The 19,930-nt window shown below is 39.6% G+C and overlaps 1 protein-coding gene across 3 annotated transcripts in view; it reads right to left on the reverse strand.

Moving 5' to 3' along the window:
* The window catches only part of FGD6 (FYVE, RhoGEF and PH domain containing 6), a 73,182-nt gene that overhangs the window by 45,425 nt on the left and 7,827 nt on the right, over positions 1 to 19,930 (reverse strand). For all 3 annotated transcript variants that reach the window (XM_084206510.1, XM_084206509.1, XM_084206511.1), the window contains exon 2: positions 15,866 to 18,287. In XM_084206510.1, coding sequence (XP_084062636.1) covers positions 15,866 to 18,287 — 2,422 coding nt within the window. The remainder of the gene's footprint in view (positions 1 to 15,865; positions 18,288 to 19,930) is intronic.

Genomic DNA, 19,930 nt, shown 5'->3' on the forward strand with positions numbered 1-19,930 from the left:
TGACCAGCACCTAATTTTATACAGCCAACAACTACCAGGGCTGCACACTTTTCCAAATACCTGGCCCTCTGCCTCCCGAGGCAAGGTATAGTTAGGACTGTTTTTCTCCTTGCTTTGAATCAGAGGAAAGCAGGGATGGAGGGTAACTATTCAGACTTTCCACCTCTATCTGTGATAGCTACCAGAAAGAAAACCTGTCACCATGGATCCCATGGAAGGTGTCTGCTAGCAATCTGAAAAGCAGAAGTGTTCCTCAGGGCTTGGGTTCAGTATTGGGACTGGCACTGTTAAACAGCTTTGTCAGCAACATGGACAGAGGGACTGGGGGCACCCTCAGCAAGAGTGCCCAGCAGGGCAAGGAAGGGGATTCTGCTACAGCAAAGTGTTTATTACACAATGCTCAAGATAGAGTTAAAAACAAACAAACCAACACAAAAATGCTGATCACAAATAGAAATATATTTGGAGATAAAGATTAGCTGGCCTGTGGACAAACCTTGGTCAGCCATGAAGACATAGAGAAGATTAAAATAACTTGGCTCTATTACAACAACACAGGAAGGACTTGGGAAACTCCCAAGCAGTTACTGTCTCCCAGAAGCAAATGGGGTGGGGGAAGGAAGGCGACTGTAAGGTTATCACTGAGTTCAACAAGGTCCAACAAGCCAAGACTGCAGCACCCTGGGTGCAGAGAGACACCCCTTTATTTGGGTTTGGAAACTATCAGCTTCATGCAGGAAGATGTCAGCCAGCAGAGATGAGTGCTGATGACAACAGCAGATGGTGTATGCCAGGGACAGCTCTCATAGTGCCTCCACAAGTTTCAGGAAGGCAAAAAAGCAGCTTTTTACTGCAGGTTTCCCTGGAATCATGCTACCAGGAAACTAAGATTTCTGCAGCTATTCATTAACTTCAGCAATTCAGAAAACCCCTTGTCTAGTTTATATACATGACAGTCAGCTGAGAATATTTATTTTAGCAGATGCCATCTCATATTCTTTTATTGCGACAAACACAAACATCTTTATTACATCAGTAGCATGACATGAGGTAGATACATGTCCCAGCTTTATTCAAAACCTGCAACAGAAACTACTGCTGCTCCTTCCTTTACTAAATTACTCAGCTTTACCACCCACATCTTAGGATAGGTCACTTAACCTATCTCTGACCAAGGGTATTTTTTTCCCCTACTGCAAAATATATTAAGTGCTTTATCTCTGACCACACTGAAATATACTTTTTAGTCCATTATTCATTAATGTCTATTTTTGTTAATAAACATTTTGTTGCCCTTTTTCCTACCCTTAATATTTGTTTTAACTGCCATTTTAAATTCCTTTAACTGAGATTCCTTCTCATCAAGAAAACATTGTTTTCACACCTGTGACATCACCGTTCTTTTGCCTCAGCATATTTTACTGGATGCCCACTTCCAGACTTTGTTGTCATTTTTCATTTAAACTTGTCAGGGCAGCTATGCCAAAACTCAGAAGTTTTACAAAATCTACCCTTTTGGAAGTCAGAAACAAGAATACTTCCAGGTGAAGCTGTGTGAAGCATTTTCTAAACACAAGATTAATCAGCTTATTTAATAGAAAGTTTCAGTTAAAAAAATACTTACAAATTTTAATAATTAACTAGTGATAATTAAGATGTGTAGTAAGTGTCCACAAATGACAGGCACTCACTGTATTTTTTTTTCTTCCTATAAATCACAATGTTTAAGCAGTAAGCTCCTTTTCTGGTCTTTGTGGGTCTTATGCCCATACTATTCATGTAAAGGAAGCTATGACAGCTGAGAGAACCATGCACAAAATCTTACATACAGTATCTACTCCACTTGTATTCTGTATTTGCTCAGTTCACAGCACTCTGGTTCTTCCACATGATACATCTTGTTGAGGGTTTTTTTTAGTGGTATTTTTAATACTTTTTCCCTTCTTTGCTTTTTAAAGAAAGAACACATTGGATGATTAGATGATTAATGACCAAGAGTCAGTTCACACTCAGCTATTTTCCATCAGTTCAGGAATAGGATGCAATACTGGAGCCAGGGGTATATCACCTTTGTGGTGATATCTGTAGTTGTGTCCTCTTCTTTATAGAAAAGGGGACAGAGCCACTGTGTTCATTTGTGTTTATCAGCCATGTGCTGAAGAACAGGCAATTCCCCTCAAACATTACACCTTAACCTTTCATGGTAAATGCTATGGCTTTTCTGGCGAAACAGAAAGCAGATCTGTATTTACTGATTACTCTTGTCTGTACTTTCACCTCTGAAGTCATCTGTAACATAAGTGCATGTATGGTTCTCCTGAAGTTATCTTTGGATAAAGTGAAATCCCTTGCACTTTAACTGCCTTTGGAAATAGTAGTAAATCTTTAAATAAACAGTCTTTTCTAGCACATATTAATCCCCCTTTTCCAAAATACCACAAGCATGCAGTAAGGCTTATTTTAAGTGGCTCTTCTGATAGGTATTTTGGGGATACTGTGAACTGTCTCTATCTTGTTCCCTCTTCATCACGATTCTTTGTCCTACCCACAGCAATACTCATAGAAACTTCTGCATTATCAGTCATGTGAAACACCAGCCCTGCCAACTCACTGTGCTGTGCACTGAGTAAGAACATCTTGCCATATCTCATGAGCAAGTAATCTAAATATAGATGTGGGGCTTTTTTATTTCACACATAAAATGAAAGAATCATTCGTTTGCCTTGGAATGAGTGGTTTATGGGATGATGCATTTACGTTGTGCTGTATTTTACTATTGCAATAGTAAAATACTAACGAAATAAAACATGTTAGTCCTAGCAAGACATACAGCAAGATAAACTGTCAAAACTTAAAAACTGCCATCAGACTATTACCAATGGGAATCAGCATAAAAAACACTTACTGTCTTCAACAGATGACCAAGACTAGTTCAGACTAGTTTATTTGTCTTATTACAGAAGCTTCAAATACACCTGTGGCTTCACGTTCAGACACTGTTGATTTGGACCCTCCATAGGGCACTATAGCCTGGAGTCAGAATTAATATTTCAGTCTCAGTTTCCAACTCCTTTAGAGGGCAAATAGTACTTTAAGGTTGACTGAGATCATTCAGAAAGATTCTCTGCCATGGAATGCTCCAACATTAAGTATTTTATAGTACATTGGAATGACTTCAAGTGTTAGCATCACCATAACTACTAAAAAGCAAGTTTCCACAGCTCCAAAGTATTTGCTAAAATAGATTCATCCACGCTACTGCTTTACACACATCTCCTTGTGATCTTCATTATTTTTAGATTTTTTTCCTACTTTCAGTAAGTAATAAAAATATGTAGGAATGCTGAATGAACAGTCTTGCACACAACACTCTGCTAAACTCCTCACTTCACATCCTTTTGTTGTTTTAAAAGGACTCTCTGGTATACTCTGCTTTATCTTTCTGTCTCTTCCTCCTGTATTTTATTGCGTGTTTTGTGTGGGTGTTTATGTTTATTTATTTTTAAAGCAAGCTTTCAACATGCAGGCAAAATTACACAAACTGAAGGTCCTACTCAACTAAAAAATACAAACCAGAACTTCAGAGAGCAACTTAACATGCCCTATTATAATATTTCATCTCAAATTCTTTTAGTATCATTACAGCATTTCACCATCTTTTCACAGCTGCTTGCACCTCATTTTTCCCCAAAGAGCAAGCAACTATTATTAGTGCTTATCCATTTTCAGTTTTAAACATCACCATTCCCTGCAATCAATTTTGGTAATTAAGGCATATTCAGCTGCTAGCTTTTTAAGACCTAAAAGCACACTGGATGTCTGTGAAGGCAATAGCTGATAACACTGTCATTTTTTCATAGCCCCTCATACTCCCAATAGCTGTAAGCATGCCTCACCAACTGATTCCCTCCATGAACTCTAGTTGTTCACTTCTGGGAAAATGCAATGGTAAAAGACCTAAAGAAATAAAATGTTCTATAGACCTAAAGAAATAAAATATTCTATAGAATCTTTTCTGTTTGGTCCTATCTAAATTCAGAATCTCTTTTGAGGAAGGACTGTAAATATAGAACTCAAATTAATATCCCAAAACAATTTAGGAAGTAATTCCCTGATTTGGGCGCTCAAACAACAGAAGATGCTCCTGGAAAGTCAAAACAAAAGTGAAATTAATGCTTGGTTAATAAAGCTTTTGTTTTGTTTAGTGAATTTCTTCTGCTTTTATTTAATGCTTCTTTTTAAAGACAGTCCAATGTCTTTGTTGCAGGTTTTTGGAAAAAGAAAATCACTTCTAGAAAGCAAGCATACTTGGCAAAGCACTAAGATAATAAAGGATGCCAACCAAGATCATGTATGGGCTCCAATGGAAGGTTTAAGAAAATACATGAAGAGATTAGTGATCAGCAAGATTAGTAAAGGCATCAATTACAGCACTTTTTGGATGAGTTACATTTTGCTGCAATACCTCCCATCCACAAGCAGCCTGAAGAAGTCAACACCAGCAAACCAGTCTAGAAAGCACAAAGATGAATTTCATATCACTCTAGATGCACCTGGAGCTTAATTAGAGCTTAATATTCACCTCTCATTTGAACTTCAGATTCCCTGAACAACAGTTCAACAATGGCTGTTTACCATTAGAGCTAAAAATACCCCATCCCTTCTTGCCTTCATGTCCCCCTGCTTTTCATTTCTCCTTCAGGCACACTGGACCATGAAGCAGCAAATGAAGATGAAATGCAACCCAGACCAGGGGGATTAGATTACTTCTACAGCACCAGTCAACCCTCTGGTTTAATGACAGACTCACAGATGAAAAAAGTTGAAGCTGAGATCACATCTCTCTTCTCTAGGGGTAGTGGACAGTGTGAGAAAGGCTGGTGGATGCTGCTGCGTCTCACAGCGCTGATGTGGCTGCCAGCATTGGAGACTGGTTGCCTTATTGCAGCCAAGCTGCTTGGGCTTCAACTTCTCTGCCAAAAATGGTGCTTTTTCACAGCAAGAGAGCAAGATAGCAAGGTGCCCTCTCAAACATGATTTTACACAACAGCACTAACGTTATGCCATTTGTTCTTCTGCAGTAAGAAGTCAATGATATTAATAAGTTCTTCTTATTATTATTACTAATAACAAGAAAAAAGGCAACTAGGCATGAATTTTTATTGGTGTGATCCCAAGGAACATGACAATTGATTTTGATCTTCTTTTTCTTTATATCTTTTAAGACTAACTAAACAGATCATGCCTGTGAGATTCATTAGTTCCTTCTGCGAGCGATCCTGCCACAGGTGGCATGGCAAGGAATAAAACAGAGCTCTACAAGAGTCTTTAAAGTAAAAAAAGCACCACAAAACAAGGGGCAAACAAACCAAACCAATGAATCCATGACTATTTGCATTGCTTAGCACTGTTGTGCTATATTCTCTCCAGGCTGGTTAGGGAATTTTAAGGATTCAATTACAAATATAAACACTCCTCAAGAATCACAGCTAGAAAACAGAAACTACTAGCATCCAGCTGAGCAACTACAACTGAAAATAGTTTGTGCACTCCAGATTCCTTTTCCAAATTTCAATTTAAAGACTTCAAAAATTGAAACAGAATTATTTTAAACAATATAATACATACTGTATGCACTCATTAGTGTCCACTTTTTTTACAAAAAGACTGGATCTTGATGACAGAAATCCACTATCAAAATAAAACCTCAATACAATCTATTTGAAATGCATTTTCATTCAGAGCCATTTGCACTTCGAAAGCTGTCTGCTGCCTCCTGGACAATGGGCTGGCTGCTGAGAGAGGCCATGTGGAAATGCCAGGAGTTTGCTCTTGCCAGGACAAACACCAACAAGTACCCTCTTTGTCCCAGTCCTTACCTCTGGAACTCACTGGTTACACCTGGGACTTCTGGGCAAGGAGGATATCACAAACGCTGTGGGAGCTGCCATGACATCTGGGCTGTTAGATCATGCCCCTGGCAGCTCCTTCTATACTTGGCTGAGCAGTTGCAGTTGCAAACTTCTGCACCTGACTTGCTTGAACCAAGTTATCCCAGTGTTTGCAGCCAGCAGCATTCGGTTTAGCATTTGTTATCCTCAGGTCAAGACAGCACATACTACTTTCCTCAATGAGATGAAAGAAAAATACAGCTGACTCACATTCTAAGCAAAAAAACCAAAAAAACAAAATAAAACAAAAAAACCCCAACAATAAAAAAATCACCAAAAACCAAACCAAAACAAACCTCCCGCATTTGTCATATGTGCTTCACATTAGAAAAAAAGGTACAAAATTTATTAAGTAATCCATCCTCTTAGTAACCCTACTTTGGGACACTATGATCAATAGAGTCATGTCCATATTTCCATGGCACAATTTTAAAAAGCACAGTTTAAAAAAAGGTGCAAACAGATCTCAAATTATCTCTTTATTTAGCTGTGATTTGCGAACGTGAGCTCCTAAGGCCAGAGGCACCCAAGGATGGCTCACTACCGGCAGCCTCCCATGCTCACCGAAGTCATCTTCACTGGGATCGTTTGTTGACAATTCCTCAGCTCCCTGGAAAGTTCAACATAAACACACATGCATGCTTCAAATGTTTCCACACTCACCACAGCAAAGCCACATTAGAAAAGACAAGGATAAGAAAGAGAGAGGTCTCACTTTAAAAGTCTGCAGGAAAACCAGTGCCCACAGTGGGACGGCTCAGCTGCTGAACAGCCAGGCACAGCTGACATCGGGACAAGCAGGACAGACACTCAGATTGACAAATAATCATAAGTACTAACCAAGATCACAAGTGGGTTTGTATGGAATGTTTAAGAAAATATATCATGAGATAACTGATCACCAAGATTATAAAGGAATCAATTACTGCACCTTTTGAATGAGTTACATTTTGCTGCAATACCTTCCCTCCACAACCAGCCTGAAGAAGTCAGCACCAGGCACATTTCCTTTCACAAGCCAGTCTAGAAAGCATAAAGACGAACTTCATATCACTCTAGATGCATCTGGAGCCTAACCCATCATAAATGCAGAACTGTCACCTGAACTTCAGACCTTCTGAACAATGGTGACTGTCTACCATTAGAGCTAAAAAATCCCCTCCCTCACTGTCATCTTCATGTCCCTCTGCTTTTCCATTCTGCTTTGGGCATATTGGACCATGAAGCAAAAAATGAGAGTGAAATGCAGCCTAGGCCAGGAGTCTTACTTATCCTACCCATCCCAGCAAAGGTGCCAAAAGGAGATGATGCCAATGTAGCAGACTATGATCCAGGAGGGTACAATGGGACAGTATCCAGCACTGGTACTGCAAAGTGAGATGCTGTGGCAAAACCTAGGGATATAAACCCTTGGCTGGAAGCATGTAAAGGGAAAGGGGTCCCTGCACTGGTGCTTTCCATCATCACTAAATGCTGTGAGGGATTACCTATCTCCCAGAGCAGGTAAAGAGAATTTACAGCCATGAACATACTTTACAGCATGACTTTAGAAAGCACAGTTTAAAAAAGGTGCGAACAGCTCTCAAATTATCTCCTTACAGAGATGTACAGCAGCATTTAGAGCTTTTTGCCTTCCCCTATCATTAATTTTTGTTTCATAGGGAGAGCTGCAATGCTCATGGGAAAGATCTTTGGAAGAAGCTCCTGGCAAAAACAATATGAAAAAGGACCAGAAAAATATGGCACTCAGGACCTCTTATTCTAACATCCCTCAATTCACAAAACAGACCCTAGTGGGATGAAGTAGACTGAGAAACGATGGCAGAATCAGAAGAAAAACAACACTTCATTTTCCAGTCACACAAAAAAAGGAAAAACCACAAGAGAACTCTAGCACACACTAAACAGACTTCTGGTAAACTATAACATAATTGTGACAAAAAAAGTCAAACCAAATGTATCAAATAGGAAAGGGAAAACTTAGACCAAGTGATAACAAAACCCCCTATTAATACTCATTTCAAATAAAATTGACCTTACCCTGCCAGAGCTACAATGACATTTCAATGCATAGCTACTTCTGCTCACTGTAATCACAGTTAATGCAAGGCCCTACCCAGTATCTTCTCTATTGACTCAGCATTAGTTTAATGATTTTTGCATGATTATTCCTGAATCAGGGCTCCAATATCTCTCTTCAAACAGCTGCTCATTCAATTTAAAAATAACACACATTACACTCAGGTTTTTTTACATACCAGATATCGAGAAGATGACAAAAGAAAGCTGAGTAACAGATTACTCAAAAGGCAGTGACCTAGTTCTCAAATAAAAATGGAGTGTCTTAGTTCCTAAACACACAACTCTGCATGCAGAGGAGCTGATGCAGCTGCCTGGACAGTATGTCAGAAAAGAGAGGATGAAATAGTTTGGTCAAGATAACACAGACTGAGAGTAAAGAATAATTGATCTGCTTGCAAGACTATTCATTAGACTTGTGCTATGTCTTCCTCTATCTTTTGCACAAATTAGAAGAATGGGATTCAGACACTCTTTATAACTTTTCATCTTATCTAAAAATCTGTACAGAACAGCCCACCCCCAAAAACACCACTGGGAAAAAAAGCAACAAAAAACCCAAGTGATCTCCGAGCAGTTGAAATGACTGAGCCATAAGGCTGAGGTTGTAGCTTTCAAAATGGTAGATTTGGTAAAAACTACTTCTATTTATTTATATGCGTCTAAAAGATTTCTTTAGTCTTCTTCTGCTTGATTAGAACAGCTTTTCATAAGCACAAAGATATCTCAAAGAAAAATTAAAACTTGCATAAACCTTATGTTTCTAAATGAAGCTTGCTGGATTCTAGCATCTAAAATAAAACCAGCATTTCTTTACCTAAATTTTATCTAGTGCATTGAAACCACATAGCTGCACAGTTTTGTAAATCTATTCATTAAAACATCTTTAACTAGGTCAAATAGAAATGCCGGGTAAATGTGGCCTATTAATATCACTGTTGCCATTTAAATAAAAACTACGTTTATATATTGACCACTTTATTTACACATTTATTTTGTGCCACCTAAAAATCTTACTGTTTTACACATACTATTACATTAGAATGCAGTTGGAATATCACTGTGCCACAGAGCTCCACAAGCACATTTCCTGAGCTGATGCTGAAAATAACCCACAGGAAAAGGCTGCTGTTGAACATATAAATGGGTCTTTCATCAATTCTCATATCACATTTGACTCTCCACTCTGCATCTCCACTCTGATGTATTCTCTAGAGCTACATTTTGCTAATTTATATCACGGTTGGCAAAAGGAGACAGAGCGCACACAGCGGAGGCGGGGGAGAAAGGCCACCATCGGTGACAAATATGCAGCGTTAACTTAGCTTCCTCCGCCTTCAAGAAAAGGAAATACATATGAAGAATGCCAAAATTAGGAAAAACACAAACATGGAATAAAAGAGGAAAGGAAAAGATAAAGCACTGCAGATTAATTTCCGAAAGTGCGTGACACTTGAGTTCCTGTTAGCCATGACCAGGGGGTTAGGAAGAAGCCTAAGGGATGCAGCAGCTTTCTGCGTCCTTCGGCTCCCCCATGGCATACCGAGCCACCCTCCAGCTGAAGCCAAGAGCCAGCACACTGAGGGCAACGTCACCGGAAGGACAAGGACATCCTTGTATTGTACTGGGGGAGCAATGGCAACACAAGTCTGGACATTTCTGCTATCTGTGATGAGCACTTCTTCAGTGGGAAACAAAGGATAGCACAGTTTACCCTCAAAATGGCTCTTTTAATGCCATTTTTAATATGGATTGCAAGTGCATCAAGGTTGATATGATGTAGTTTTCTAGACGGCACAAGACTGACCAAAGCAGCCACCAAATCTTTTGGAAAGCAGACGAGGATTCACCCAGCAGCTGGGCAGTGCTCACAGCACTGCCTGCCTCATCATCACTGACACCATCTTACTGCCTCTCCTAAAATAAAAAGATAACATCGAGAATTGAAACCACACCTGTTTTTATGTAGCACTTTTAATACCACCTGATAACTTACAAGACTTTTGCTATTGCACCTCCGACTCTGTCAGAAGTTTCCCGGGCCGTGCCAGCCTTCTCCACCATCACTTTCTTTTACCAAAATCAAGAGGGAGCCCTTGAAAAGAGGGATTACACAAATATCAAAGACAAAAATTCTTTTTCACTACCATCTTGGGGATCTTCACAATTATTTCAATGTCATAAGACATTTTAAATCTTTTCCTGGCTGGATTGTACACCAGAATAACAGTATTGGAAAAATGTAGTTCTCCAACTTCTTTTTCTCCCTCATTGAAGATGGAGACAATCAGACCTCAGAATCTCTCCCACTGTCAAAACAGATTAAATCAGCACATCTCAAAAACATATTTGCATGAGAATGTGTCAAGATTCTAATAAAGTTTCTATTTATTCTGATATTTAAAAAATCTTAAAAAGAGGGGGAGACAAGGGGAGAAAGTATCAGCATAGTTCTACTAGTTTGCTTTTGAAGATTTGAGTATTTTTCCAGAGTGCCTATTTTCTTCTTACAGTATATGCATTTAAATTCAGGTTGTATAGCAGACTACACTGTAAAGCTCTATAACTGAACGACGCTCCAATGCTAAGAAAAACTTCTCTTACTGGAAAAGCAGACCATGAAGACACTGACTCACATAAAGTTTCTTGGAAAGAAAGAAAAGAACACCCAAAACAGTCCATATGCTCTCCTGAGTAAAAAAAATATAACCGCGAGCCTTCCATGTAGCTTGACATGCTACCCTTGTGGTACAGAATAATTAACTTGACACTTCAAAATAGAGGAATTCCAGACTCAAGGATCCCAGAACTTGCATTCTCCCCTAAGTCCTTATGTGAAGCATCAATATTCCCAAGCAACTGTACTACTACCACTTCTCACCAACATTTCCATGCCTCCCTGATGTGACTCTGATTAGACATGCCTACCAATTACAGAGTTTGTTTCTTCGTGGTCTGTAAGGGCAAAAAGTGACAAGTCAGCAAAACAGCTTATTCCTTTTATGTGACAGGCAAGGGTTGCTTTGTCCGTTCCCACCTCAGGGTGGGGGAGGAGAGGCTCTGCAGGCAGCTCTTCAGGTCTGGGAGTGCAGATCTGAGCCCTCTGACTCACTCCTCACTGACAAGCCTCCAGAGCTGGCAGAGGCCTGAGAAAAGGAGGGAGGGGAAAAGAAAGGCAGGCTCAAGGAAGCGCAACACAAAAAGAAAGCCAGTGATAACACATGCCCAAGGATAATGAAGTCTGAAAGGAAACCTAAATAACCTATTATCAAAGCTATTTCATTAAAACATGATGGGCAATTGCAGGGAAAGAATTTTATGTACAACCAAGGATGGCAGAAGCCAGCTAGACACATGGGGGAGGTTGGAAGACAAGGCAAAACTGCCGAGCTGATGCAGAAGGAGATGATGCAGAAAATAATCTTTGAGAAACAGATGAAATATTTAAAAAAGATATCTTTACATACTTGGCCTCTACTTATCAGGAAGTTATATATTTCCAAAAAAAATCGATAAAAAGAAGACATGGGTATAACACATCCAATTCCTAAAATGTATTTTGTGCATCCAAATCTCAGCATAAGGGTTTGAACTTGCAATATTCTAAATGCTATTTAGATCTTGCAGTCTTTTATTAATTTAGTGTTCCTGAATGGGAATTTTGCAATTGCAAAAAAACCCTAAAAAACACACAAAAAACCCCCACCACAACATCAAAGAGGAATACGTATCAAAGCAAAGCACTTAACCACAGAGATTTCACTACAAAATTCAATATTCCACAAAGGCTTTCATGGACACTTAACTGACCTCTGGGGACTCAGTCCCCAAAGCAGAATTTAGTACAAGAAACTAAACTTATATTTTGCATTAACGTGCTCATTTCTAGAAAACCAACGGATTATTCTAAATCAGCAGGTGTGGGTAAAATACAAAGTAATATTTGGTTAAACCAACATTGAAATCATAAAGGATCGTTGTCACATGGTACTTCCTCCTCTCCAGGCCTTTCTGAAAAAAAATCCTAGCTGGAAACACGACGACACAGCCATAAATAAAATAGCAGTCATGTAGATTTGCAACATCTTCAAGGAACGCAGTCAAAAGTAGCCAGTAAATACAGTATGCTATTCCCAGAAGGCTGAAGGAGCAGACTCACTCAACCTAAAATACAACTGCCTTGCATAGGAAAATGTAATACCAAAAGGAAGACCACGAACAAAACCCCAAACAAACAAAAAACCCAAACATACAAAAAAAAAAAAAAAAAAAAAACCCCAAAAAAACACACCAAAAAAACCCCACAAAACCCAGCAATCCCAGAGAGCTGCATTTCCTGTCATCTGACTGGATAATGATACTTAAAACTTCTTTTACACTTCACAGCACATTTTCTATCTCACAGCATCTAGTCTTCACTCACACTGCTTAGAGAGCACTCATAAAAGCACATTCATCCAAATTATCCATTTTAAATTGGCAGTTAAACAGGTAGGCTAGACCAAAATAAACAATCCTTAAACACCATTTTGAAAGGCTTCTTTTTTGTATAGTGGGAACAAAACATAGACTATCTGCTCCCAAGCTATTGACATTGTTTACTTTATTGAGAATATTCCCCCGAACTACTTAACAAAAGCCTAATCCATTCTGACTCTCAGCAGCAGCACCTGTTCCACCTCAGTGGTTCATACACCAGATCAGGACCCTAACTCTCTTCCTTTCAAAGCCAAGCCTTCTCTTTTCAGTAGAAAGGTGGCTGACATCAAATATCTCAGAAATTAAATCCTGACAACTGCTACCTACCATTAATTACCCAGGCCTGCCACTTGCATGTAATTCCCTGTGGGAAGGCTGAAGCAAACAATACAGAGCTGAATTAAATGCAACATATGAAGTTCAAATAAAAGCGTCAAAAGCTATTACCCTTCTCCATTAAAGCCTACTGGTTTCACCAGATGGGACTGTGAGGAAATTCCTCTCTAACCACCAAAGCATTCAGTACCTTATCAAAATTTTATTTCTTTCTCCAGAAAGAAATGTAGCATGAGCTGAAGACACCATTGAACTCTTCTGGTAATGGCAAGACTGGCTTCAGACTTAATATACTGAAAGTGCTATTATGACTAGAAGTGTGGGCTACTGGTCTGAATTTCTCAGAAGAACAATCTCATTTGTACATTGGTTTTAATCATAGGATAATTTGTTTTGAGATCCCCATTAGCAGTGCATTACAGGAATTTGTGTGCCACAATCTATGAAAAAGAGCTGAGTGCGTGTTCTGACAGGCTGGGGAAAACGCGAGAGGCAATTATTTCAGTAACAACAGCAGCACTGTTTCTCTAACTGGTTTTATAATACAGCCCGGTCCAGGAAATGATAAAAAGCTCTTACAGAAATATGCAGAAAGGGTAAGACAACATTGATAAGGAAGCTTCAAAGGAATTGAGATAATACTGGATGGGAAAACTGGAGAAGCTGCCTGCCTGGCGTGTCTGGGCGAGGACCCTTACGCCTCCCAAAGCAGAGCCAAAATGAATATTCATCCCTGCTGTCCCAGCAGCACTGATCCAGGTCGGGAGACTACTGTACTGTTATGTCCCCTTTTTTTGCCCTAGGGATTTCTTTATTCTCTGAAATCTGTTGAACTACAAGCATTACTTGTTTCCTAAGGCAGTTTCCGACTATTTCATTTGATTTAAAATAAACACATGAATGGCTCTAGTTCTTGTTTTCTATGGGTGCTTTTTAAAGAAAAACAACACAAACCCACCCAAGGACATCTAATTTAGGGAGCAGCTTCAGGTGTAGGTGTGTCAGAGAGACCACTTAAACCCTTATATCACCATTGGTACTGGGGGAGGTTTGTGTGGAGAGGGAATAACAATAAATCTCACACATTTAGCCAAATAAGAAAACTACAGAATTTCACTTCAGGAGCAACTGCAATCTCACATCTACCATGGTTCATACAGCAAAACTATCCTCTTCCTAAAGCTGACAGATATTCACCTGTATTCAGAATAAAACAAGACAAACCAAAGTGAGTCACATAAACACATGAAATGCATCCTTATGCAAGTTTGGTCTCACCCTTCTTAGGTACACCAAACTGAGGAAATACCAAGAGAGCACCTGAAAGATGCTCAAAGACTTAGGCAAAAAGGATACATTCTGTCAGGAGTTTAAAGTATACCAAAGACAAAACTAAGAAACACTCTGCTGTAAAGTATAAATATACTCAACAACCACTTGAATAAATGTACCAGCACCTAGCCCATAACTAGAAATCCTATTTTCCATTATAAGGTTTCACCCTCCCCAACAAACAGACCCATGTTGATAATATTAGCTATAAACCAATTAACATAGGATGCCCCTTAAAATATTTGTCTCTTCCTATATAAGAGAACACAGATTTTTTGGAGCATGTATTTACTATACACACATCCAAAAATGAAACAAAGCTTAGCTAACTCTCAGTGGAAAAGCAAGTTAAGTGTCACTATCTAGAAGCTAATTCATTTATTCTGGCTGTTATTCATATGTTCTCAATAGTGTGAAGTTTGCCGGGGACTTTGAAATATACAGGCTGCATATTTGATTCAAATCCTTATTGTTGGTTTGAGATAAATCTTTAGGATCTGTAAGATAAACTGATCAGCTGAAGTTAAGAAACTGCATGATCCCATGAAGAGACAAAGCAATGCTTTACATGTTACCACACTGACAAACACACTAAGTGATGCTGTTTAAGGAGAGCACATGAGTCTGGCCACTCCCTGTGGCCTATTTCTCTTCCCAGCATCCATCACAGCAAGACAAATATTAAAAGATCTATTCCTGCCTATTCCATTTAGCAGCTGCTTTGGACGTAGAATCACAGAATCATTAAGGCTGGAAAACACCTCAAAGATCATTCAGTCCAACTGTTAAACCAGCACTGCCAAGTTCATCAATAAACCATGTCCCCAAGTGCCACAAACAGACGTTTCTTGAACACTTCCAGGGACAGTGATTTCACCACTTCCCTTGGTAGCCTATTCCAATGCCTGACCCCCCAGTGGATAAGTTTTTCCTAATATCAAATCTAAACCTCCTGGGGGCAAATGGAGGCCATTTCCCCATATCTATGAACCTGTCCAATCCCTTTTTAAATCTGCTGACACGATCTGTCTCCACTACCTCCTGAGCTCAAGAAACACAGCAGCAACCTGCAGAGTTACCAAACCCCATCACGCAAACATTCTATGAGTCACACAGAAATTGTGCATCACTACGACCTTTGCCGGGAGCACAGACAGATTCAGAAGACTCACTGTATTTAGAGAGAGGCAGTAGCTTCTGTTATACCCAAAAAAGCCTTCCAGACCTGATGAAGAATTTGCATAACCAAAAGCTTGTCTGCTCTTCCCTTTTAGCTCTATCAACAGTTCTAAAAATATATTCATTCCCCCTACAAACCTAGCAACTATGCACTCTTTGGATAATTATTCCAGTTCGTTGTGAGACTGGTAAGGTTCATTCCTCCCCATTGAAGTATTCTTGAATACAAATACATGATTGTATCTGATTTGCTTTAATTAAACGTGAAAAAGTTTCCCAAATTTTGAGGAATATATGAGGAATAACTAGTTTACTTTTCCTTTTGACTCACTGCCAAGTGCAAGGAGTTTTCAAAACAACAAAAGCCTACAGAAAGATATACAGGAACAACTGTCCTGCTGACATTTAATGGAAGAGGTACAGCCTCTCAAGTTATCATTTAAACATATTAACATATTAACAACCAACAGCATTACAATGCAGTGGTTCAACCTCCCTTTTCCCTTTACCTGTCAAGTCTCCAATGCCTGCTGGTAGCTTCACAAGGCTCCTCAACTTCATAGAAGTCAGCGCTCTGGTCTTCCATGCTGCTGGAGTTCTGCCATTCTGAGCAGAGATTTCTCCTAGCACCCATAGCAAAAGGCAAGTTCTCATACTCGGGTATTTCCTCATAGTGACGCACATTCTCGTACTCTGGATCACAAGTGCTGGTTACAGAATTCAAAGGCATTTGGGCCAAATTCTCTCCCAAAAGTCCATGTCTTTCTAAAGACTCCAGCCTTTGGTTATTTCGCATCTCAGGCTGACTTCTGTTTCTCTGCCTCTTCTTCTGTAATGCCGGACTACTTATTTCTACAGAATGCGCCTTGGCAGATTTAGCTTTCCTTTCACTGCCTACAGACCCTATGTTACTGCTGTTATTTCCATACCCATTCCCATTGGAAAGGTTGGCAATAGCACTCTCCACTGACTGGCTGCCTTTAGACAGAAATTTTTGGAAGTCACTTTTCTTTAAGCAAACCGACAGCTTCATGTTCAGAAGCTTTTTCAAACTATTTTTTTTGTGATGGTCTTTGCAGGGCTTGTCTGTCCTGTCCATGTCCACAGCAGAGAGAGACTTGGCCCTAGGCTTCGTCACAACAGCCAAGTGGCTGAAACTGGTGGCAGTTTTTAATGATTCAGAATTTCCTGAAAAGGGAAGAATAGGATGAGGTAACTTCCAGACAGGTTTTTCAGAAGAACGTTTGGGTATGTCACAAGACGAAAGTGCATCCTGCTCTTTGGCTCGTGGATGTACAAAGTGAGACCCCTCTAGAAGGCTGTTCGATTTGTCTTCACTGGAGGTGTAAGAACTTTTGTCCACAAGCTCTGCTGACGCAGCTTTTTTCAGCAGGCCAGCAGCTGGAAGGCCATGTCTCTGTGGTTTCTTAGGAATAACTTTTGGGGAAGTCTCATCCTTTATTTTAAGTTCTTTATTTTCCAAGTTTTGTGGCGAAACACGGAGGCTGTTGGCAGCAGGTGAGTGCTGACTGCTTGCCAATTTGACCTGCTTTGGCAAACTCATGGACAGGGTATCACACCTGACAAAGCCAGTCATTTTGTCCACAGCATCTGGCATACTGGTGTCATCTGTTATCTCATCCATGAAGTTATGGTCTGTATTTAAAGAAGATTCAACATGTCTCCCCAAATCAGGGCTTCTGTGTGAAAATTGAGGCAAAAGATTTTGTGAAGCTGACTCTTTCACAGCAGGCTCCTTTACCTGAGACATTTTTTCTGCATTGCTTTGAGTTACCTCACATTTTTCAGGATGAAACACTTCTGCATTATTATTATTATAACAAACACTTTGACCAAGGACATTAATTCTTGCTGGCTTTTTTAAGCTTTGGTCCACAACACCATGAGAATCTTTTTCTGCATTAGGTGATTCCTTTGTTCCTTCTCCTGTGCTGTCTATGCCATCCTGACGGACTAGACATGCAGCACGTGGCTTTCTTGGCTTAGGGACAGGAAGCACTTTGGAGCTCAGGACTGAAGATATTTCAGGGGAGGCTTTATCAGCATCTGCTTTCATCCCTACTTCACCTGAAAACATCCTATTGCTACTTAAATTTTCATTCTCTAGAGTTTCCTTGTCCAGTGAGGAAGAACAACTGTGATTATTTTCAACCAAACTAGGACAAATTTCAGACATCTGAAACTCATCAGCAATAACTTTACCATCAGCACTTTGTTGCTTCCCTTTAACTACCTCGGAAGATGACGAAGATTGTACAAGTTCCATAAACTCTATTTTAACATCATTCTTGGAACTGCTGCCATTCCCTTTGTCAAATTTGTCTGCATACCTGTGCCTCACGGGACTGCTGCTAGGAAACACACCATGAGTAAGGACATCCTTAAGTTTCTCTTCCAAAATGCTGGCTTTCAAAACCACCTGACTTCTACTTGCCAATTTTTCATTGTGACTATCCCCCAGAGACAGTGCATTTCTTTCACCAAGCTTGATGTTTTCTAAGGTGTCAAAGTGCTCAAGAATGATCTGAGTTTTACAGGCGTTCTCTCCATTTCCAAGTTTATGAAAGCATTCAAATTTGCAAGGTGACACAGGTAGAATATATGCTGTGTTTCCAGTACTCCCTTCTGAGGTTTCATTTTTATAGTTCAAACGGTCTAGAGTTTGAGAAGAATCTTCCCTGTGCTCCTCAAAGCTTTTTGTGCTTTTTCGTGTAGATGATGGAGGTTTAACTTCGGGGATGGAGGAGCTCTTGAGAACCTTTGGTTTCGGTGCAATTGCTGGCTTGGTTTTCCTTGCTGCTTGTATCCCACCAGAAAGTACAAGATCAGGCTTCGGTGCCACAGGTGGAGGCGCTGCCTTGTGTCCTAGGACAAATTTGGGTTTAGGGGCCACTGGTGGCTTCTTAATTTCTAGGAAGGATGGAAAACAAAGACTTTAGTCACCACTGCCCACAGAACAACTTCACCTGCAATGCAGTAGTATTAACAGTTTTCTAACACTTGTGGTCCACAAGAATTCAATGTGTGTATGGATACATTTTTCTCTTAAAAGCATGCCTTCCTTCTCTAACACCACTTCTTTACCAGTTGCCTTTCTTTGTTTTAATAGGCACATCAAGGAGTGGTAGGGAAGTTTTCAAAGTCTTTTCAAAAACAAACAGTTTAATATAATATTAGTACATGTACTCCCTCACGTGCTAAAGTCTGATGCCAAGAAAAGCAGAGCAGATTCATCTGGTTCTGCAGTTTTAACTGTAATACCATTTTAAAATGTTGCAAGTATGTTAAGTGCCACATATATAATAAACCACAAAGACAATGGAACCACCAGATCAGTGACCAGGGTAGTTCAGTCCCTTCCTCCACCACCTTGAGAAATGTGTAACCTAAAATTCCTTGTTCCCTTCCTTTCCTCTTCAGACAATACTGAGATGAATTACTGAACCAGTTGCAAAACTGGCACATCACTACCAACAGTTCAGCTAGTCTGTGGTATGAAGTTAATGCAGTAATTTGTAGCAAGGCAGCACCTTTCTATTGTAAAACACTATTTCTGTGCCTTGTACAAAATTACTCTTCTCAACTTGTCTGACATAGAAACAGTCACCACTATTATGAATTATGATCCACTTGGCACAACAAGATGACATACCTGGGGAGAGTGTACAGCACTCAGGAAAAGGAGCTCATGAGGAACTTTGAGATTGTGGAGTTTTTATCCTGTTGTTTGAGTGGTTTTGGGGCTTTTTGTTTGCTTGTGTTGTGTTTTTTTTTTTTTTTTAAAGTATGTCTGAAACATTTGAATATTTCAGGAGATTATTTATCACCAATTCATTTCCATATGCTGGAATATTTTTCAGATTTCTAAGAGCTTTGAGTGTTTTTTGATATGTGCAAACTTATAAAGTAAACAAGTTTCTCATGGTGTTTATGTATTACCTCTGTATTTATGCCCTTATTTTGATCAATATTTTAGTATACTTTCAGTAATTCATATACATGTTAAATAACACCCTCAAGAAAAAACACTGGTTAATGTTTCACATGCAAATAGATAGGGTAGGCCACTGATTTATTGTTCCCTTTGAAATGTGGGTTTGGTGTTTGGTTGTGTTTTACCACCATTATTACTACAGATATGCACTGTATCCTAATCTCTAGCTTAGATTAGAATGAAGTTTCAAAGTTTACGTTTGTTTTGTGGGGATTTGTTTGTTTGAAGGAAATCTAGACGGGTAAAATTAAAAAAAAAAAAAAAGACAGATGCTCTCAGTTGCAACTATTTCCTAAGCAGCAAGCCACTACTCTAAGCAGAGAGCCAGAAACAGTAAAACCATGTTTTTTAAGACACGAATCACTAAATGGTACCCAGACTGCCTCTGCCTACAGCTAGAATGGCTGCCCTTGCTGCCACTATATTAGGGAAGAGATAAAACTCTGATGGCACTCTCTGAGGTCTCAGACTATTTTTAAGAAATTTTACAAGAGGGAATCCAGAATTTCTCTCCAAAGGTACAGCTCCCTATAGCCACTGACAACAGCAACCCAACTGC

This window comes from Fringilla coelebs, assembly GCF_963513975.1.
Source record: "Fringilla coelebs genome assembly, chromosome: 5".
Classification (NCBI taxonomy): domain Eukaryota; kingdom Metazoa; phylum Chordata; class Aves; order Passeriformes; family Fringillidae; genus Fringilla; species Fringilla coelebs.